Source organism: Euprymna scolopes, chromosome 20 (assembly GCF_053919585.1).
Source record: "Euprymna scolopes isolate OS-2025 chromosome 20, ASM5391958v1, whole genome shotgun sequence".
NCBI classification, from domain to species: Eukaryota; Metazoa; Mollusca; class Cephalopoda; order Sepiida; family Sepiolidae; genus Euprymna; species Euprymna scolopes.
Genome location: NC_136501.1, coordinates 47,112,110 through 47,132,631, shown reverse-complemented (window position 1 = coordinate 47,132,631; position 20,522 = coordinate 47,112,110). Strand labels below are relative to the sequence as shown.

At 33.3% G+C, this 20,522-nt stretch overlaps 1 protein-coding gene across 7 annotated transcripts in view; it reads left to right on the top strand.

Moving 5' to 3' along the window:
* The window catches only part of LOC145241414 (uncharacterized), a 607,975-nt gene that overhangs the window by 251,320 nt on the left and 336,133 nt on the right, over positions 1–20,522 (top strand). For all 7 annotated transcript variants that reach the window (XM_080104346.1, XM_080104342.1, XM_080104349.1 and 4 more), the window contains one exon: positions 14,138–14,262. In XM_080104346.1, the coding sequence (XP_079960472.1) occupies positions 14,138–14,262 (125 nt within the window). The remainder of the gene's footprint in view (positions 1–14,137; positions 14,263–20,522) is intronic.

Genomic DNA, 20,522 nt, shown 5'->3' with positions numbered 1-20,522 from the left:
TTCTTTTCCGTGTTTCTGTTTAACGACATATCTGTCCTTTCAGGGTTATCTCATGTCAAAACACAATTCCAACTGAGGTGGAAAATGTCAAACAACTCAAGAGGCAATTCTCATTCTGTTTAGCTAAATGAATATGGTCGAACGTATCAACAAAAACTTTTGGATTCAGCTTTAATGATGTTTTTGTATCCTTATTTTTACTAGCATGTTTCTTTGCTTATCCACTATTCCATGAGCTAATTTTTCCATTTATATATGTATATATATATATAAAAGGGATATTGTTAAGTTTACTGAGTAAGTCTATAACTTAAATAGAATATATTATAACAAATATTTATAGGATACTCCTAACCAGATGAAAAAGCCCAATAAACCAAATAGAGAATAGAGCTTATAAGGATATATATATAAAAAAAAAACCTTTGTGAATAAACATTTAATAAAATTTATTATTCGACAAGGAACACACAACAGACATTTAAATTTTTTTTTATTCCGTACAGTTTCAAAGGATGCCTTCTTCTCTTCAGAAGAAAGATATTAGCAAAATATTATTTACTAGCAAAGATACCCGTGTTTCACACGAGACTTTGCTGTACATTAATATGAGCGTTGAACGACTGAAAGAGGGCCCCGTTGTCGAGAACAATCCACTCGTGATTTCTTGATGAACATACCAACCATTTTTCTTCATCCTTATTGTACCAGTATGGCCTCCGTCTTCTGGTTTCCTTCGCCTGTATTTGAGATAAGAGCCCTGACCTTGCTCGGTATCCTGAAGAAATTCTTTAGGGTACTTTTTGGAGCATTTGTTGTCGATCATACATGGGCAACTTGGATTCAATGGTTCACAAGATCCGTGTATCATATGTGTCATCAATTTTGCGTGAAAATCAGGGTCCTCTGTGGCCTGCCAGGTGAAGATGTGTGCATGCGGCAGTCCTTTGTTTTCGTATTCAATGCCGTACAGGAAATCCCTCAACCTGCCAAATCTTCCTTTTTTAATAAATTCCATTAACTGTTTTAGCTTCTGTCTAAAGACTCTAGTAACAATATCTGGATGATCTTGAGGTTCTGGTCTTTGAAGAATTTTTTCTGTAATTTCCGACCACTTTGGATTTGTTATGAAAGTGATGAAGAGATCGACTTGGCTCATTCGCTAAACATAAGCCATGACGTCACTTTGGCGCTCAAACATGTATCGAGGGCCTCCTGTATAAGTTGCCGGAAGGACCACTCATTGAGCAATCTGTTTTGGATTCCCATTCTCCTTAAGAATGAAATCCCTCAAGTTGCCATAATTGTCAGCTCTCAATGTCTATTGCTTCTGCCCCAGGAACTGTAAACACTTTGTTTCAATCTTGTAGTAAACATCCATAAAGTTTTTAAGTTATCGTTGTATTACAACACTGTCTAAATTAAGAGCCGATAAACATGCATAAAAATGACAATTTGAAGAATGAAAATATCGGATGTTCTCATTCGAAGCAAAGGTTGTTTAGGTAACACAAGTGAATCTCCTAAACACTAAATAAAAACACATTTGGCAATATTTACTTACAGTCGCACCGCTAAAATAAGAAGACCTGTCAAGACGTACACAAAATTATTGACAGAAGACACTGGCTTACAACTTGAAGATCTTCCTAAAGCCATGGAAGATAGAGACCTGTGGAGGGAAAGAGTCAATTTAGTCCGGGCAACCCGCCCGATATGATGACGATGACGCACCATGGGTGTTTGTTTGTGATGGCCGTTTCTGCTGTGAACCGGTAGACATGTTACATCTTATAATAACAACCGCTGTTATCGATTTAATAACAGATTAAAAGTGAAAAATGGACGAAATGTGAACTTTATAGATTTGCTAGCAGGCCTCCCGGCGTTTCCCGGTCGTAAAATACGTATAAATATTATATTTTAATTCAAACAGAAACAGACATGTGCATGCGAGTACTATGATTTTTTACTAAACTTCTTGTAAGTAAAAAAAAAAAAGAAAAATACTCGAGCTGAGATCGAAACCACAATCTAAAGACAGTGAGTCAAGTACGATAACCACTAGACCACCGTGACACGACCTCTAAAACATTCTTTTCAAACTACTTATTCTTAACATAAATAATCTGCAATGCGAACTATTTATGCATGTGCATTTGTGAAACAGCAAACAGATAAAAATTCGACGACTCCCACGTACCAATTTAAAAATTTTGTCCCCTTTGCAATAGTTTCCTCCAGATGATAACGGATTAAAAAGGTTTCTACATATCTGAATATCCTATATACCAAATTTCAAGTCTGTAGATCAGAAATTCGTTGAGTATATAGGTTGAGAAGTGTACTCACGCGCACACACGCATTCTCACTCTTATAGACATATAGATTAAGCAAATTTACAGACTAAAAATGACTAAAGTTGTCAAAACCAACGTTCATCCAAGGGCAGATAAATCACCATACATGGAAGCAACGAAAATAACTCGTTCTTTTTTAGCGTATTGTTTTATATTTCTTTTTTTGGGGGAGGATACTGGTTGGGTATTATCTTTGAGTTCGAGTCTGGCTGATATTTTTGTGCATTTCCCCAGACCGGCTGAAAAAACTTCAATCAAACTTTCTTTTAATTCTGACTTGAGATTTTCTTATTTTCTTTCTCTCGTTAGAGTTTTCACTTTTAAACAAAATGTATTTACAGGAAAATCCTACAAATTGAATTGTTGCATCCACTCTGACCCAAACAGATTTTCTGCATTGTTTAACGCGAATACTTTTAACTTTTCTGTTGTACTGTTAAATGTAGCATTAGTGGTTAACTCACAATCAAAATTTATTCTCTATCCAATCACCGTTCCAGCTGTTTGCAATGTCTGATAAGTCTGATCCGGAATGTAACTGAAATTTTACGTTTTTATTTAATATTTTCACCAGCAAATATTTTCGTATGTTTTCATTTTCTGTTTCGTTTAATCTAGTGTGTTGTGTGTGTAAAAAAAATAATTTACGATTTTCATGTAGATTTATTTTTCTATCTTAACGATCAGCACACCTCAAGTTGCCATAATTGTCAGCTCTCAATGTCTATTGCTTCTGCCTCAGGAACTGTAAACATTTTGTTTCAATCTTGTAGTAAACATCCATAAAGTTTTTAAGTTATCGTTGTATTACAACACTGTCTAAATTAATCTTGAGGTAGAACAGTAGAAAAAAATACACCTCTCTCCTTTTTCACCTTAGCAAAAAGTTATAAAATCGTGCTCTTTTAGCAACAACATTTAATTTTCTCTTTGCAAGAAAACATGTACGAAAAAAACAAAAAAAAAACAAACAAAAAAAAAACAATTAAGGATTTTTCATTTATAACGTTATATCCATTGAACAAATGATGCGAAATGAAAATTTGTGCGGCGAATTGAGCGTTCAGTGCAATTTTGGTCCTGAAATCGTTTATTCGTCCCAGTTCTATGGTACCAACTCTCTGAATAATTCGTTGTTAGTATTTTTTAAACACTATCTTGCTCATTCGAATACTTCCTCGTAAGGCGAAGTTATTGAGGTGGCGTCTTTGAATACCAGATTATTAATCAAATACCTCGTTGCTAGTTATTGTGGCCCGAGGAAAGGGTCACAAAAAGACTGAACAACATGGTTAGGTAAAAAGAATATATTCTACAAAAATGTGAATACAAAGAAAGATTGTCGGTACTTTCCTACTGTTGAATTAGACAGTTTGTAGTCTCACATCGTGTCGTGATAATTCCGGCAATCACATCTCCCATCGTGAGGGGATGTGATCGGAAGATGGGAAAATGAGCCAGCACCCCAAAAGGAGGAGTACTCTGGCATACAAAAATAAATCTGCATTCCCCAGTGAAGGCGCCTCAGACAACAAGTGTTAAACTTAACCCTCCCAAAAGCTGGGAAGGTAGACCTCCTAGGACTACCAACAATCAATCTGACAGCAAAACAGCGACTGAAATGGCCCAGTTTCTGTCGGACTGATTGTCGAACATTTTGACATCAGAATCGCAATAATTCCAATTCGGAAGGTGGAAAAACGGGCCAGCAACCCAATAGGAGGAGCAGTCTGGCCCTGCAAAAATAAGTCTGAGTAGATCAGTCGGCATTCCTCAGTGAGGGCACCTTAGACAACAAGCGATAAAGTTGCTCCTCTCGAAAGCTGGGAGGGGGCAAGACCTGAGAAGGTGGACCTCCTAGGGCTACCAAGGAAATTTGTATCAATCTGACAGAAAAATGGCCACTGAAATGGCCTAGTTTCTATCGGACAGATTGTCAAACCTTTCGACGTCAGGGTGGCGATAATCACCCCACGAAAGTATTAAACTCGGAGGTTTTTATAATTAGAGTGGGTAAGTCTTCATAAGAGTTTCTAATCACAGAAATGATAAAAATGAACTGCAAGGACTTTTCAAAGTAAATAAACAAGATGGTGACCTGGTACAACAGGAGAGCGGCAGTCAAGGGAGGTAATCATTAGATTATCAAGAGAGATAAGTATTAGAGCATAAGTATATGGATGGGGAAGTTTTTATAATACCATGCGTGTTAATACATCTGAGTGCGTATGTAGTGAGATCGAGATGCGATTCGAACAAACGCCAGAAATATGACTGGCTTGAATAGCCACCCTCTTTCACTTCCTAAAGCAAGTTAGAGTTTTTATAGGAAGGTGTTAACGCAATATTTTTCAACCAATGAAAATCATTTTAAACTTAAAATCTAACAAGCCGATGCGAATCCCTATAAAACGTGGAAATAAATAGTTCTCCAGAGATTTCTCCAGGATTCAAGAACGTAAGCTTGTTACAGAGAAGAGCTGTCCCCTTCCCATGTAAATAAGAAGAATATTAGATAAGTAAAAATGAGATACGGATAAGCCTAGAATCGAACCCTGTAAGCAAAGTTAAGAAATGGAATGTTAGAAATTAAGTCTATTGTTAATTCTTTTAGAAATCTGAATATTAAAAATGTCAGCTAAAAGAATGAACAATGCAAATTAAATTATATTGTTTAAAATAGGTTAGATAGAATTGAGGATTCTTTTGTTGTCAAAAGTGTGTTGGACAAACATATGTAAAGCCACGTGAAATTGGTCACGTTTGAAAAACACACTTCTGACGTCATAGACAAAGGACATTTCTCCATATTATGGGTTCGGATTTTAGTCAGAGAAAGTGTCAGTCAGAGAGTTGATCAGCCAAGAGTTGGCATAGTCAGAGGGGAATTCCCTTAGAGGCGAAGGGTAGAAGATTAACCATGTAGATACAAGTGAATTTCTGACGTCATTCGACCGGCCGATCAGATGAATGAAGAAGGCATCATTATGTTGTAACTGTTGTCTTGTGTCATCCTTCATCACGAACGAAGATAATTGTGTTTATCATCTTGTAACGAACTTTGTAACCCCTTACAAGTTATGTATCCCATCTCCTCCATCACTAGTAATGTCTATAAATGCCTCCTCTCCTCCGTGTTAAGAACTGTGCATCATAAGAAGAACAATCCCCTGTCTGATATAAATGTCATTATCATTTTATCTGTGTTATAAAAACTGTTAATACGAAGTCCCCAAGAAATATAAGAACTGTATAAATGTCTTCCATCAGAATTGGCATCACCATCATTAACCTCGTTATATATATCCCCGTCGTCTCTTCAATTTGAACTCCGCGTCATCTTTAAATATGAACACCTGCTATTCAACAAGTTTCCCGTTCGTGATTTAGCTGAGGGAAGTGAAAGAAAAGCACTTCAACACTCACGTACACACATCTACATACGCACTAACTAGAACCAGGCAAACTAACGCATATTGACACACTGTCTATTACTCACACACGCATATCCACATTAAAATATATGGTACTGGTACAGTACCTGACCCATGGTCGCGTCGGCATATTCCGACAATTTACGGTAAAGAGCCGGAAAATTTGACGGAAAAAAACTGATGCAAACATTGACAGACGATAAATTCAAAACGTTGAAAATAAAAACTTTCACAAGAAAATAAGTTTAAATATACGAAAGAATTTTCTTTATTCAAGAAAAAGATATCAAATATTTTTTCAACAAATGTTTCAAAGAAATATTTTTTAAGACGGAAAAGAAACAACCATGAACGAAAAGCATTTTTTTTCATTGAAATTATCTAAGTTTTTTTTTTCTTTCTTTTTTTTTTTTTTTTTTGCAAGAAAAATTTCAAATGAGTTTTTTGTTTTTCGTTTTTGTAACGACAAAAGCAATTTTTTTCTCTCCATAGAAAAAACTGATTGGAAGTTTTTTTTTTCTGTTCAAAAAAAATATCAGGAAAGTATTTTTTTTTTTCTATTAACGAAAATAATTCTCTTGATTGCTGATTGGCTAATCGTCTCGCCCTTTTATGGCTGCTTTTCTGGTAACTTACCGTAAACCGCTGGAAGATGTCGAATCAATACGAAAATTATATGGAGCCCCTAGAATCATACAGAACCAAGCGCCATATATAGGAAAAACGAGTTATGTATACGACTGCGTTTCCCAAACTCTCATCTACACCGAGCATAGGTCAAGGGGTACAGAATGTAACTGGCAACACAATTCAAATTCGCGAGGAACTGAAGATGAAGAGGATTTGCACAAAGTTTGTCCAAAGAGTGGCCAGAGAAGATCAGGAAGAAAGACGATGTCATGACAGCAGGAAGATAGTCGAGCTGATCAATTCAGACCCTGCTGTTCTTGATGCTCTGGTGACCTGCGATGAAAGCTGGATCTACTGCTATGACCCAGAGACTTAGAGACAGAGTTCCCAGTAGAAGTATACTAGCTCTCCCAAACTAAAGACGGCCAGACAGAACAAATCTATCCAGAAACTTACCATGATCCCTTTTTTTTTTTTTTTGACAACACGGGCATGATCTACAAACAGTCAACAAAGAATACTATATTGGTGTTTTAAGGGAATTCAGGAAGAGATTCTGTTGGAAGAGGCCAGCACTCTTCAAATCGGGTCAGTGGCATTTCCACCAGGACAATGCACCAGTCCACAACTTCATCCTTGTCACAGACTATTTGGGCAAGATGGGCATCAAGACAGTTCCTCGCCCTTCACATAGTTCAGACCTTGCTCCCTGGGATCAAGGAAAACCTTAGAGGCTGTCCTTATGACAATTGAAGAGATGAAAGAGGCTGTGACACACCCACACAAGATGACTTCCAGAAGTTGTTGGAACGGTACAACAAGTGCATTGCAGCCGGAGGAGATTACTTCGAAGGGGACTAGAGTTTTATGTGTGTGCTATCAATAAAAATGCCTATACAAAAAAAAAAAGAAAAAAAAGACCGGGAAACTTATTGAATGCACCTCGTTGGTTCAGTAAAACTTTGTCTTATTTCTTTAACTTTATTATGTTTACCGGTAATAATAACACATTTCATTGTCATCGTTCTTACAATAATCATTATTACATCACAACTATCATCAGTATTGAAATAAACATAACATGCTATGATAGTTTAGGTATTGCACTACATTTTCAACTAAACCCCAAACGAATATCTCAATTAGTTCATGAGATACACGGGTTAAAATGTCGCGTTTTTAACTTAAAAAAAAAATAGTATTTAGTATTGTTGGATTCTGAAGACCTCATACAGAAAGCGTCTCTATAAATTCATAATCGCCCTGTAACAGAGAGCGGACGTGCTTATAACAGCTGTATGAAAATGCCTACTCGTGTGCGAAGTGGCGTCACAGCGAGGAGGAAAAGAAAAGGCTATAAAAAGAACGTCTGCACAGACCGATGATCACGTTCACAATCACGATCACGATAAAAATTACATTAAAGAGGTGGAATCACATGTCTGTTGTTTAAATCTGAAAGCGAGTTGGATTTCTTTCTTATTCCCTGTCTTTGTCTCCTTTGCAGCGGAATCTACAACGTGTTGGATCCCGAGTGCCTATATGCTGAAACGTGTGTAACGTTACAACCCTAAGAGATACTGTTGCAGAATACGGCTATGCTGAGTTTAATTCATAATCAATCGTTTTTTTTTGTTACTAACGGTTTCTGTTTATCAAGGCTAAAAGCCACTAGAGGATGAGGGATAAATAACTGGATAGATTGTCGGTTGAATGAGGAAATAATATTATGAGAGGATTTAAACACAATTTAATTACTTAAAAAACGTAAGAGTGAGTTAACCGTTTGAAAATTACTGCGTTGTTAAATTTTAAAACTTGTATTCCTATTAAATTATATATATATATATATATATATATATATATATATATATATATATATATATATATATATATATATATATAAAGTTATTTGTTTTTGTTTTTGCGATACGTCTTGAATGAATTCAATTATTTAAGAAAGTGCATTTTTACCTAAATGCGAGTTGGGAGTAATTTTCCCTTTAACCAATTTGGTACCCCCAGATGGGGAGCGGTATATATATTATTTTTAAAATATAATTATCCACTGACACGTGTTTCGTCGTCAGAGTGGCCGAATTTAACGACGAAACACATGTCAGTGGATAATTATATTTTAAAAATAATATGTATACCGCTCCCTATGTGGGGGTACCAAGTTGGTTAAAGGGAAAATTATTCCCAACTCGCATTTAGGTAAAAATGCACTTTCTTAAATAATTAAATTCATTCAAGACGTATTGCAAAAACAAAAACAAATAACTTATACGTAAATCGCGATATATCCGAACAGTCAGCGAGGGGTAAGGGTTTAGGCTTCTTACCATGGGGTCCCGATTTCAAATCTCGCTAGATTCAGCCACTGTGATGAGTCGTAGACGACGAAACGCGTGTAAGTGGATAATTATATTTTAAAAATAATATATTAGTCCTCACGTGAAAGAGCAGGACACAAAATGTTTTAAATAATAATAATAGAATAACTATAACAAAGACTTTTGCTGGCGAGGACTACTATTTAAAATTTTCATCTCTATTTTTCTCGTTATGTATTGAATATTTGTTAATGAAACCTATATGAAATATGTCCCTTATTAAATTTTAAAGATTTTCTATTCTGAAAGAAGCTTAAAAAAAATTTAATCTAAAAAAGTTATTTTAAAGTTTTTGTTAAAAAACTTCAGATTTTCTCATTATTCAGACCTGTATTACAAAGAGAGGGTTGCAAAAAATGAGTTTTGGTGTGAGGAGAAATACAAACTGAAACAGAGAGAATATTCAGACCTTTAATAATACAAATAGGGGGTTGCAAAAATAAGTTGTAGTGTGAGGAGAAATACAAACTGAAATAGAGAGAAGTAGAGTTTTAAAATATAATCTTAAAAAGATAAGATACAAGTTAGAAAAGCATTTCATCCAAGGCATAAAAATTGTTAAACAAAATGTTTTTACTATAGGCTTTAAAAATAAAGGTACAAGATTCAATTTGAAATTTATTTATCTTCAAAATGCATTTTTATAAATTTTACAAAGTAAGGTATAAAAATTTAATTTAAATTGAATAAAAAAATTACCTTGGATTTATTTTATGTAATGTACATTTTGTTGCAATTTAAAAACATTATCTTTCATCTAGCAATCAATGATATAGATATAAAATTTTCAATGATTTTTTTATGTACATTGCATAAATAAATCCAAAGTAATCTTTGTTTAACAATTTTCATACCTTGGATTAAATGCTTTTTAACTTGTATATATATATATTGTGTGTACAAAATCAAGACTTCAAGACAAGGTGTTAATGGCAACAAAAAGTGTATTTGATTTTACGTTACAATTGTTTCAATGTCCAGTTCGACAATTTCAAGCATTATATCGTTTGAAAATTTTCAAAAGCCAGCATTTCTTCAGACTTTATGAATAAACACACTTTTGGCAATGTAGCATTTTTTAAATAGAAAGAAAAAAAGGGGGGGGAATCCCTAACGGGAAAAGCATGCGAGAAACATTTACCTTGGTTGTGGTTACGGAAAATCCCATTTAAATATTAATGCATCGCCTAATTTTCGTATCCTTATTTAAGAACAGAGTTATGTGAAATTTCTATGGGGAGCCCTAAGCCATTTAAAACAAGGGAAAAATTTTTTTTAATATATCCCATTTGTTGGGTCCCTAAATTCCTTTATTTCCCAATGATTGACTTTTGTAAAAGAATTTTTTTTAAATTTGTTATCTATATTTATATTATAGCCGTAACAACCTTGTAAAGATGTTACGGTTAGTTTTAGTTTCGTATTAGTGGCAAGTAATGTTTATAGATTATCGTTCTATTGGTACATGGATTTAAGACCATTTCAGGTTTAGAATTTGATTGAATATGAGAATAAAGTAAAATGGGTGTATTAAATATATATAAATCTATCGAATTTTTAGTTAGCCAATCAGCTTCCTAGTTTCCACCGCTCTCTTCCTAATCAGCCAATGGGCAGGCACTTACAGAACAAAGGCCCAGTTGACCTTATGTTGAACCCTTCCTTTGTGTGTGCTTTTTAGCAGGAAGTGTAGATATCTAGTGAATTGATGTACTTTAAACCTATATGTAGTTAAATGGGTTTTTTTTTAGTATTATGTTAGTTTAGGGACTGCCAAAAGTCACCACAGAATTACCCCCTATATGTAAAACGATGTAACTATTATAAATTAATATTATCATTATAACTTTTGTACCATTTAAAAGAAGGGCAAAATAAACTAGTAATAATTAAAAAAAAATTATTGTATGAAAATAATGAAATTGCGAGACGAAAATCGTTTTTACATAATTGGCGCTTTAAAATAACTTTCCTATGTAGTAGACATTCCGAACGTGAAAACATACCCGTGTTTAATAAATCTAGCAAAAATCAACTAATAGTTAGATTTCCGTGAAATTTTCGATACTTATCCATTATAGAATGAAATTACATATAAAATGCAGTTTCCGTTAAATATATGAGGGGAAATAGTTTTTTAGTGCGTGTCCGCCCGCCCCTATTTATTTTTTCGAAATTCGAAGAAAATATATTTAAATCTATCGAAATTTCTGTTTATTATGAAACATAAGAGTTCAAATAAGTAAAAAATAATTATTTTTTTAAGTTTAAATAGACATATTGAACAAAACCTTACCTTGAAGTTGCAATTAAAAAATTGATATAAATTTAATATTATTATGTTTTTTAAGTAGCGTTTTTTTCTAATTGATATATACTATAATCAGTTGAATTGCCAAGAAAAAGTAACCTCTTAAAAATTAACTGATTTTTAAAAGATTAAAACGATTAAAATTCCATTATTTCAAAATCTCCGCTACAACAGATTTTTTAATTAATTGTGTAAATTATTTTTTAAATATAAAGTTATAAAATTTACATGGCTCTTGCCAGCTATTTTATGGCCAGATTAAAACCGATTCAAAATTAATATTGCGTTAAAATCCAGTTTTTGTACATGGATTGCGATATTCTTGTATAAAATAAACTACGAAAGCTGGCATGGATCTAAATAAACTGCTTCAAGACATTCACTTCCGCCGTTGCGTTCGCCATTCCAAAACTTCACAGCTTAACTCGATTATTCTGTTAGTGTTTAAGTAACCAAATTATCTATTAAAAGTAAGTTGTTAAATTATTTTTATAAATTTTTTGTTGTTTTATGTTTAATTTTAAAGTTTATTAAATTTTGTTTCCAATTTTAGATACTTTAAAAACTCAACTTATTTCGTTAACGTTTGTTTTAAATTTTAGTAGTAATGAAGTGTTCAGGTTCTTTATTGAAAAAAAGAGCAAAAATGAATTCCTGTTTATTGTATTTAATAATGTAATTCATGTTTATTTGTATTTGATAATTTAATTGGGTTTGTTTTACTATACACATAGACACGAAAAAGTTGTAAAAAAAACAACCCCAAAACAAAAGACAAAAACAAATATATAACAAATAAATGTTATTAAAAGTTACATTTCTACTTAACTTGATGTGGAATATCCAGCTTCCTAAAAAAGGGGTATTCTGGATCGGAAGAAAAAATTTAAATTGCCTCAGTCTAGAAGGATTTCTACTTCATTTATGCTGTACCTCTCATTATTTATTTAGGTTTCAAAAAAGACAAAAACGGTTTTAAAATATCTGTGGAAGTAAAAATGTATGGGTTTACACAGATTCGAAAAAGTTGTCAAAAAAAAACAACAAATATATAAAAAGTGTTATTAAACGCGAGATAAGTTACTTTTCTACCTAACTGGATACCTTTGTAGTGTTTTTATTTAATGTAAAATGTTTAATCGGTTCGAAAAAAAAAACAGTAATGTTGAAGGTTGTCGGCGAACAAGAAAAGATGGCCTCGATGTCTTTGTTTTATTTCTTATTTTGAAGTGAATATCGAGTCTTTTTCGAACCGAATAAACATTTTACATTAAATAAACACATTAAAAAAACTTACCCAGTTAGGTAGGAAAATTGCTTCTCTTGCCTTTGATTACATTTATTTTTTATATATTTGTTATTGGACAACATTTTCGAATCAATGTGTATAATAAAACAAACCTATGCATATATATATATATATATATATATATATATATATATATATATATATATATATATATATATATATATTTGGAGGCACCAAACTGGTAAAAGGGAAAATTATTCCCAAGTAGCATTCAGGGGGGAGGGGGTGCTCTTCCGTATAAATAATTTAAATCGTTCCAAAGTATCGAAAACTTAAATAAACAAATAACAGGTGTAGTGAACTTAACAAAGTATTTTATTGTCGCTTTTGCTCTTCCGTAGATGTCAAAAAAGTCACGTAACATTTTATTTTTGTGTTATGTTTTCTACCCCCACTGAAAAAAACCCCCAGATTTTACTTAATTATTTCTAACGATAATGATGAATCTTTTTTTTTTATATTTCGACAATTTAATCTTTAAGTAAACTATTTGAATGTAAAATAAATTCCTATTAAATTAAATTACAGTAGCAAATGATAGTTTTAAAAAAATCGTTCGCCTTAGCTCGCATCAAGCACATCAATTGATGACGTCACCAGATCATGTGTACATTTTGGAAAAGTTCACATAAAAATGCTAGTCCCTATATATATATATATATATATATATATATATATATATATATATATATATATATATATATATGATAATTTATATATATGTATTTTTATTTTATTTATTTATTTTCTATTGTTATTGTTAATTTAAAAATTATTTTGTATCGCTATCCTAGAGTAATGTTTATCCTGTGAACACAGTTGTTCGTTATTTCTCTCCTAGAGTTTAATAGATGTTGGGGTTCTTTAAAGTAGAGGATAGCAAATTTTTCATGAAAGCATAATCTGCATGAATCGTCTTGGTCTCTACATGTGTTTGCTTGTCTTACTATTTTCTATTCGACTACTGGCGAACGTCCGCTTTCTTTGATTTTCACGTATTTGTTTAGTGTTGTTTTCATTCAGTGTTTTTTTTTTAAATTTTTAAACGTATTTTTATGGGCATAATATCGGGGTTTGAAATCTAAGGACGTGATACCTACGTAATATTTCTTGTTATTCGGGTTTTCTTTTGCAAATATTGTGGCTTGGTAAACTATGCTTCTCGTTAGACATATATATATATATATATATATATATATATATATATATATATATATATATATATATATATATATATATATAAATGCTGAAAATTTAACTAAAACTGATAATTCTTTTATATTTTCTGGATGAATGAATTTAACACCTTTGTTTGTTTACCATGAATAGTCTCCTAGTGGGGCTGGGGTCGGGGTTGAGGCGGTAGGAAGGGGATCTCCTTTTGTCGATAAGAAGAGAGAAACATAATCTCTGAGACCAAAACTGCTAACACTTTATCGCCAAACACTAATGTTCCAATTCGTTTATCTTTAGATTTTGTTATTGGTAAGAGTCACCATTTACCAAGGCCAAAAGCCATCCGAGTGTAGGGATGTATTTTCAGTTAAATGATAAAGAATATTATGAGAGGATTAAAAATGATGAACGCAAAAGACAGTATTTGATGACTTACTTTGCCAATTATTTTATTATTTTTAATTCTTTAGAGTTCTGGCTGTGGCCTTAAGTTATTGGATGGATTTCTTTCTCATTTTTAGATAATGGATCTTCGAGATGTGTTGTTGGCCTACTGTGTCCACAATCCGGTCATCGGCTATTGCCAAGGAATGAACTTCTTTGCCGCCATGTGTTTGCTCTTTCTCAACACAGAGGAAACATTTTGGTAAGAAATCATATTGGCTTACTTTTGTCTTAAGTTGTTTTGCTTTGCAGCATATCAACCATGAAGATTCAGGGATGGGAGCAGGAATTTCTTGAGGTTTTTTTTTTTTCATAGGCGTCACCACTTATCAAGGCCGATCGGCCACTCAAGGATAAAGGTTAAAGAGTGTAGAGTAGTCAAAAGGACAATATAGTAATCAATAGTAATGGAAGTTCGGTAAATTTGTTAACTTAAGTGGAACGGCTCATCAGAAACTTGTTCACGTTGGACTTGAAGACAACCATATTATAGACAGCTGGAAAGCAGGAAAACGGAAGACAATTCCACAGGCGTGGAGTTCTAAGAAAGAAGCTTTGATCATGGAATCTATGTTTAATTCAGATTTTCTTGCACAATGCCAGGACGGGTCGACTAGTATATATATATATATATATATATATATATATATATATATATATATATATATATATATATATATATACATACTAGCAAAATACCCGTCGTTGACTGGGTTCAAAAACAGCCTAAAGAAAATGGACTCTGATTTATGAAAGTATGATAGGTTATGAAAAGAAAGGGTTGTAAAGAGATAGCTTCGAATTTGCGAGTATCAAAACCAAAGCAAAATATGATGAAAGTAAAAATAAAATAGATAACCTCCATAATTTATTATACCATTACCTGTTCACACCGAAACACTTATCACAATATTCTGTGGATCTATATTAAAAAACCTTGTTAAACTTTGTGACATATTTCCATTCTATGGAGGTCAGGTGCGAACGAACACTCCATAATTTTATTATACCATATTTCTTCAAGCTGAAACATAATTATCAAAGTATACTTACGCAGATAGATATGAAAAGTCTTTATTAAAGTTTCTGCCTATTTCCATTCTATGGAGGCCAGGCGCGAACGCAGACCCCACAATTTTATTATACCATCCCTATTTAAGTTAAAATATACTTATCAAAGTATTATTATGTATATCTATATAAAAAAACACTTGTAAACGTTTTTGTTTTTTAATTTTTTAATTTTTTATTTCCATACTTTGTGGACAAGGCGCGAACGCAGACCCCACAATTTCAATGAACCACTGTTCTGCCAGATCAAACATACCCATTCCTGTGTCTCGATACATCTTCTATCATTATATGTAATCAGTTTTTTAAAATAGTCAACCATATAGAAGCCTATTCGTGACCAGACACACACACACGCACATATACACACACAGACATTCAGCTTTATATTATAGATATGTATATCTGTGGAAATATTCTTTATTCACTTATATTTCCTTTTCATATATGCCAATACTTATTTAAGAAGCTCAATGTAATTACAGAGCATATAATGAATAGATGACAAAAGTCTATATTCCCAATTTCATGATGTTGACCATCTTACAATTTATTACTTTAATTCGGCTGACATTTACAATTCTTGACAGTATCTGTTTTATAGCACAAAATCATTCACTTAATTATTATATCAATCAGTGAATCTATTTTGTCCTTAACTCATCAGAAGAAATAGAAACTATCAATCCATCAGCTGAAATAAAATGTGTTTGGGCATGATTAAAAAAATCCGAAAATCGGAAGAGAAGCAGCTTCTCTTCTAATTTTCGGATTTTTTAATCATGCCTAAACGCATTTTATTTCCTTCATAATAATGACTCATAATTTGCATATCCAATCATAACTTTATTAATATGCCTCTGAACTACCTACCACAATAAAAAATGGAAATAAAAACTTGATCTGCTCAACCACGACTCATCTTCTGTACCGTTCCACAATCTCCTTTCGTCTGCAGAATTGCAATCTCATAAATCATCAAAGATCTCTCAATTAAATCCTAATATTAATAGGCTAGAATTTAATAAGACAAATAGCATTAGCATAAAAAATATGATAAGTATTCCTTTAAAATATTTCTATCTAAAATTATCTTAATTAATAATAATAATTAAATCATTTCTCTCCGATAGGCTCATAAGAGTAGTGGTAGATGGTCAAAAATCGGAGGCCTGCAATATAAATGCTGGAGTCCCTCAGGGGTCAATCCTGGGCCCAACTCTCTTCCTGATCTACATCAATGACCTCCCTAAACACATACTTAAATCATTCGTTGACATCTATGCTGATGACACGACCATCTATGGCAACACATCAAAGGCTGTAAATGACGAAGTTCTCTCTGGTTCTCTCTCCTCTGATCTCGAGCGCGTGGTTCAGTGGGGGAAGATGTGGCTAGTTACCTTTAATGCATCCAAAACCAAACTCCTATCCTTACATCATCAACGCTCTGATCCCCAGCTGGCATCAATTGTGATGGATGGCTCTCGTCTGGGTGAGGCCCCGTGTTTTGACAAGCTTCTGGGTTTGACCTTTACTCCTGATCTGAAATGGAACACGTACATCAAGTCTGTTGCCAAGGTCGCTGGAAAGATGGTGGGATCCTTCTACCGCTCCAGAAGATATCTCACTACTGATGCAATTCTCTATCTATATAAAAGCCAAGTACGGCCAAGGATGGAATACTGTTGCCATATCTGGGCAGGAGCTGCCAAAAACAGCCTATCATGCCTTGACAGAGTACAAAATAGACTTCGTGGCTTAGTGGGGGATGCCCTTTTCTCTACCCTGCAACCCCTCTCCCACAGAAGAGACGTTACAAGCCTATCCTTGTTTTATCGTTATTTTCATGGCAGGTGCTCGTCTGAACTTCAATCCCTGGTCCCCCCTCGCCAATCTTTCACGAAAAACACCCGTCTAGCTGAATCCACTGTGAAAAATTTCCCCCACTCTATATCTGTGCCTAAATCAAAACGCGGATTTCATGAACAAAGCTTCTTTCTTAGAACTGCACGCCTGTGGAACTCTGTTCTATCTGCCTGCTTCCCTCCGGACTACAACTTGGATTTCTTCAAGTCTAATGTTAACAAATTCCTAATGAACCGCCCCTTAAGTAAACACTTCATCAAATCTCCTCACTAACGTAATGTACTTGCAATAACCCTTATCCCTGAGTGGCTTCCGGGCCTTGATAAGTGGTGATCTCTGTAAAAAAAACAAAAAAAAAAACTCTTATCAATATTAGTGCCAATCATCTTTTAATATGATTGCATCAGGCACTCTAACTAATATAGTCCAGATTCTAGATCTTTAAGATATTCTTTTATATTATAGCTTCATAATTTATAGACTATATTACTTCAGCAGTAATTTATTAATGATTTTATCAAATATTTATATTACTCCCGTAGGTTATCTAATTAATTATTGGTAATAATTTTACTCATAGGAACCGCCTTATATTATATACATCTTTTCCTTCATTAAATTAAAAAAAAAAAGTTATTTTTATTTTATTGACTTTAATAAAATTTAAATTTAACTCTAATTTATAATTTTAAGAGTTATGTTGTTGCGGACCAGGATATAATAATACCCTAACTCGCTACAAGAAAATAATGAAATGAATGGAATTGAAGGAAACAAAAACTCAATTGATGGATAAGATAAACGTGTCGTTTATTTACTGTTGAAAGAATGAATGTTTTAGATATAACATGTGTTCATATCCGCGCGGGTGTAACCATCGTTTGTAGAGGACTGGTATTGTAGAAGGAAAAAGGAAATGTGTGTTCATCTCACGTTCGGGTCACTATCGTTTGTTCGCGCGTGGGAAGAGAAGTGAGTAATGTAATGGAACGAGAAATGGCTGTCCATCGTGTAGACAAAGAAGAGGATAGAGGGTTGACGTCAGTTAGCAGTCAGCTACGCGAAGGTATTCTCAGGGACCAGTAGTAGATAGAGAGAGAAAGAGTGAGAATGTGTACGTACGGTCTGTTAGCTTTTTGTCCCACATAGTAGTAAATGGCGTGAGGTACGCGCGGTCGAAAGCTGGTCCTAAAAGGGTTAGAAACAGCTTGTCTCTTTGTTTTATAATCGTTTCCGGTGGTCTTTTGCGCATGTGTGTATTTCCTTTGAAAGCGGAAGTGACGTTGTCCATGCGTGCGTGTATGTGAGTACATGTGTGTACGTTAGCGTGTGTGTATATACACGTGAATGTGAGTGTATGTACGTGAACGTGAATATATGTACGTGTGTGGACGTGGTTGCGTATGTTTGTGTGCGCGTATGTATATGACAAGTAATATAGCTTGAAATGTGAACGCGTGTTTTTGTGTGAGACTTGAAAAGGCTCGCGCAATCTCAATCTTTATAGACAATCCCCACCCTTTCCACTTTCGCTTTCTATTGTCCTCCTCTCATGTAAATCGCTTTTTTGGTACTTTTGCACTTATGCACTCATGTTATCTGGCTGGCGGGTGGTATGTAACTATTCGGTATTTTCACCCAATAATTGATTAAACAAAAAAAGATATCATAAAACTTGAATTTATATAATCATTTCATTATATATTTTTTTAGGGGGGGGGGATTGACTTAACGCACGTGCACTTATGTTACCAAACTGGCAGGTGTATTGTAACTACTCTGTACTTTCGCCTAACAATCTAATAAAAAAAAATGAAAAACTTGAATTTAACTTGAAAATACTATTTTTTTTAAATAGCACGGTAACATAAGTGCATAAACACCACTTTATTTTACATTTCAGAATGATTTTAATAGAAAGTCTAATGTAATGATTTCTAAAAAAAGTAATGAACTTTTAGTCATGGTAACATTTATTCATTGTATTTTTTTTTTTTAGAAATAATTACACAACACTTTAAATTTCAATCATTGTGAATTTATTCAAACGGTCCTTAGGAAATGAAATGTGTGAAATAAAATGGTGTTTATGCACCTATGTTACCGTGCAATTTTTTAGAATAGTATTTTCAAGTTAAATTCATGTTTTACAATACTTTTGTTTTTTTTTTATTATTAGGTGTGTCTAAAGTAAATAAAAAGCATGTTCAAATGAAAAACAAAAACAGATATAAGTCTCTCACTCTCTCTCTCTCACCCACTCTCTCTCTCACGCCTCTCTCTCTCTCTCTCACGCCTCTCTCTCTCTCTCTCTCTCTCTCTCTCTCTCTCTCTCTCTCTCTCTCTCTCTCTCTGTGTACCGTGCTAGAAAACGCGTTAATGGGATTCACAATTAAGCCAACGATAAATGTAACTTACTTGTTAGGAAAAAGGTAATATAGTTTTTTTTTTGTTTGTTTTCGAGTGTAATATTTTCACAAATAAACAATATAAGAGTTTTTCAGCTCGAAAATGTTTTGAATTATATAAATTAAACGTAAGAATATTGTGTACGTCCAAAAAAATGGTATCGTGATTTAGTTTCAAACTGTTCGTTTAATGACTAACTAACTGAATGAGGGAATTATAGAATGTATAATTCTCAGCCAACCAGATGGGCCGGATTTATGGAAGGGAGAAATCATTATTTGTGTAAATCGAAGGTGGTAAGAATATATGATTGTATAGGAAATCAGTAGTATGTTAATAACGGAGAAGACCCAAGAAGGTAAAAATAGAATAAATCGACGTGATGTAGAATGGGGTCGTAAGAGGACTTGTGTAAGTGCGGGTAAAAATCTAGCTACTTCCTCTGTAGGTTACGACGATGGTGAACATGGTGTTCTTTCGAATGAATGTAATATTTTAATACGTATTAATTTGTATGTAATTGCGTTTTATAGTAAAATAAAGTAATGGCTAACGTCGTAAACGCAATAAATTTTGATATGCCATCTGTTGTTGTTAGCCTACGGTAGTTTCGTCAAGAGGGGGAAAATGCGCTTCCTTTATTATATACAAAATGACAAGATGTATGCGATAAATAGCAAGATTATATCAAACAAGATTAAATCTTTTGCTAATGACTTTTCCACCGAGGAGATGAGCCTACATCGAAAATCCATGGATTAAGGAAATTACTTTGAATATTGTATCCCTTATTGATATAATAAATTTTTGTTTTGAAAAATTATATTTTTCTGATTAAAATTTGAATATTAAAAACTGAATTTTTAATTTACCCTATCTAGTATATTGAGCAATTTTATTTGGGTGTGATTGTCCTATGTAAAAAAATATTTTGTAAGACTTGATACCACAAGATTCATTAATCTGTGATTTAATTCATCTCATTATTCTGATATATAAACATATACAGACATATACATATTTATATATACATATATATATATATACCTATATATACATATATATATATATCCATATATACATATATATATGCATATACATACATATATATAT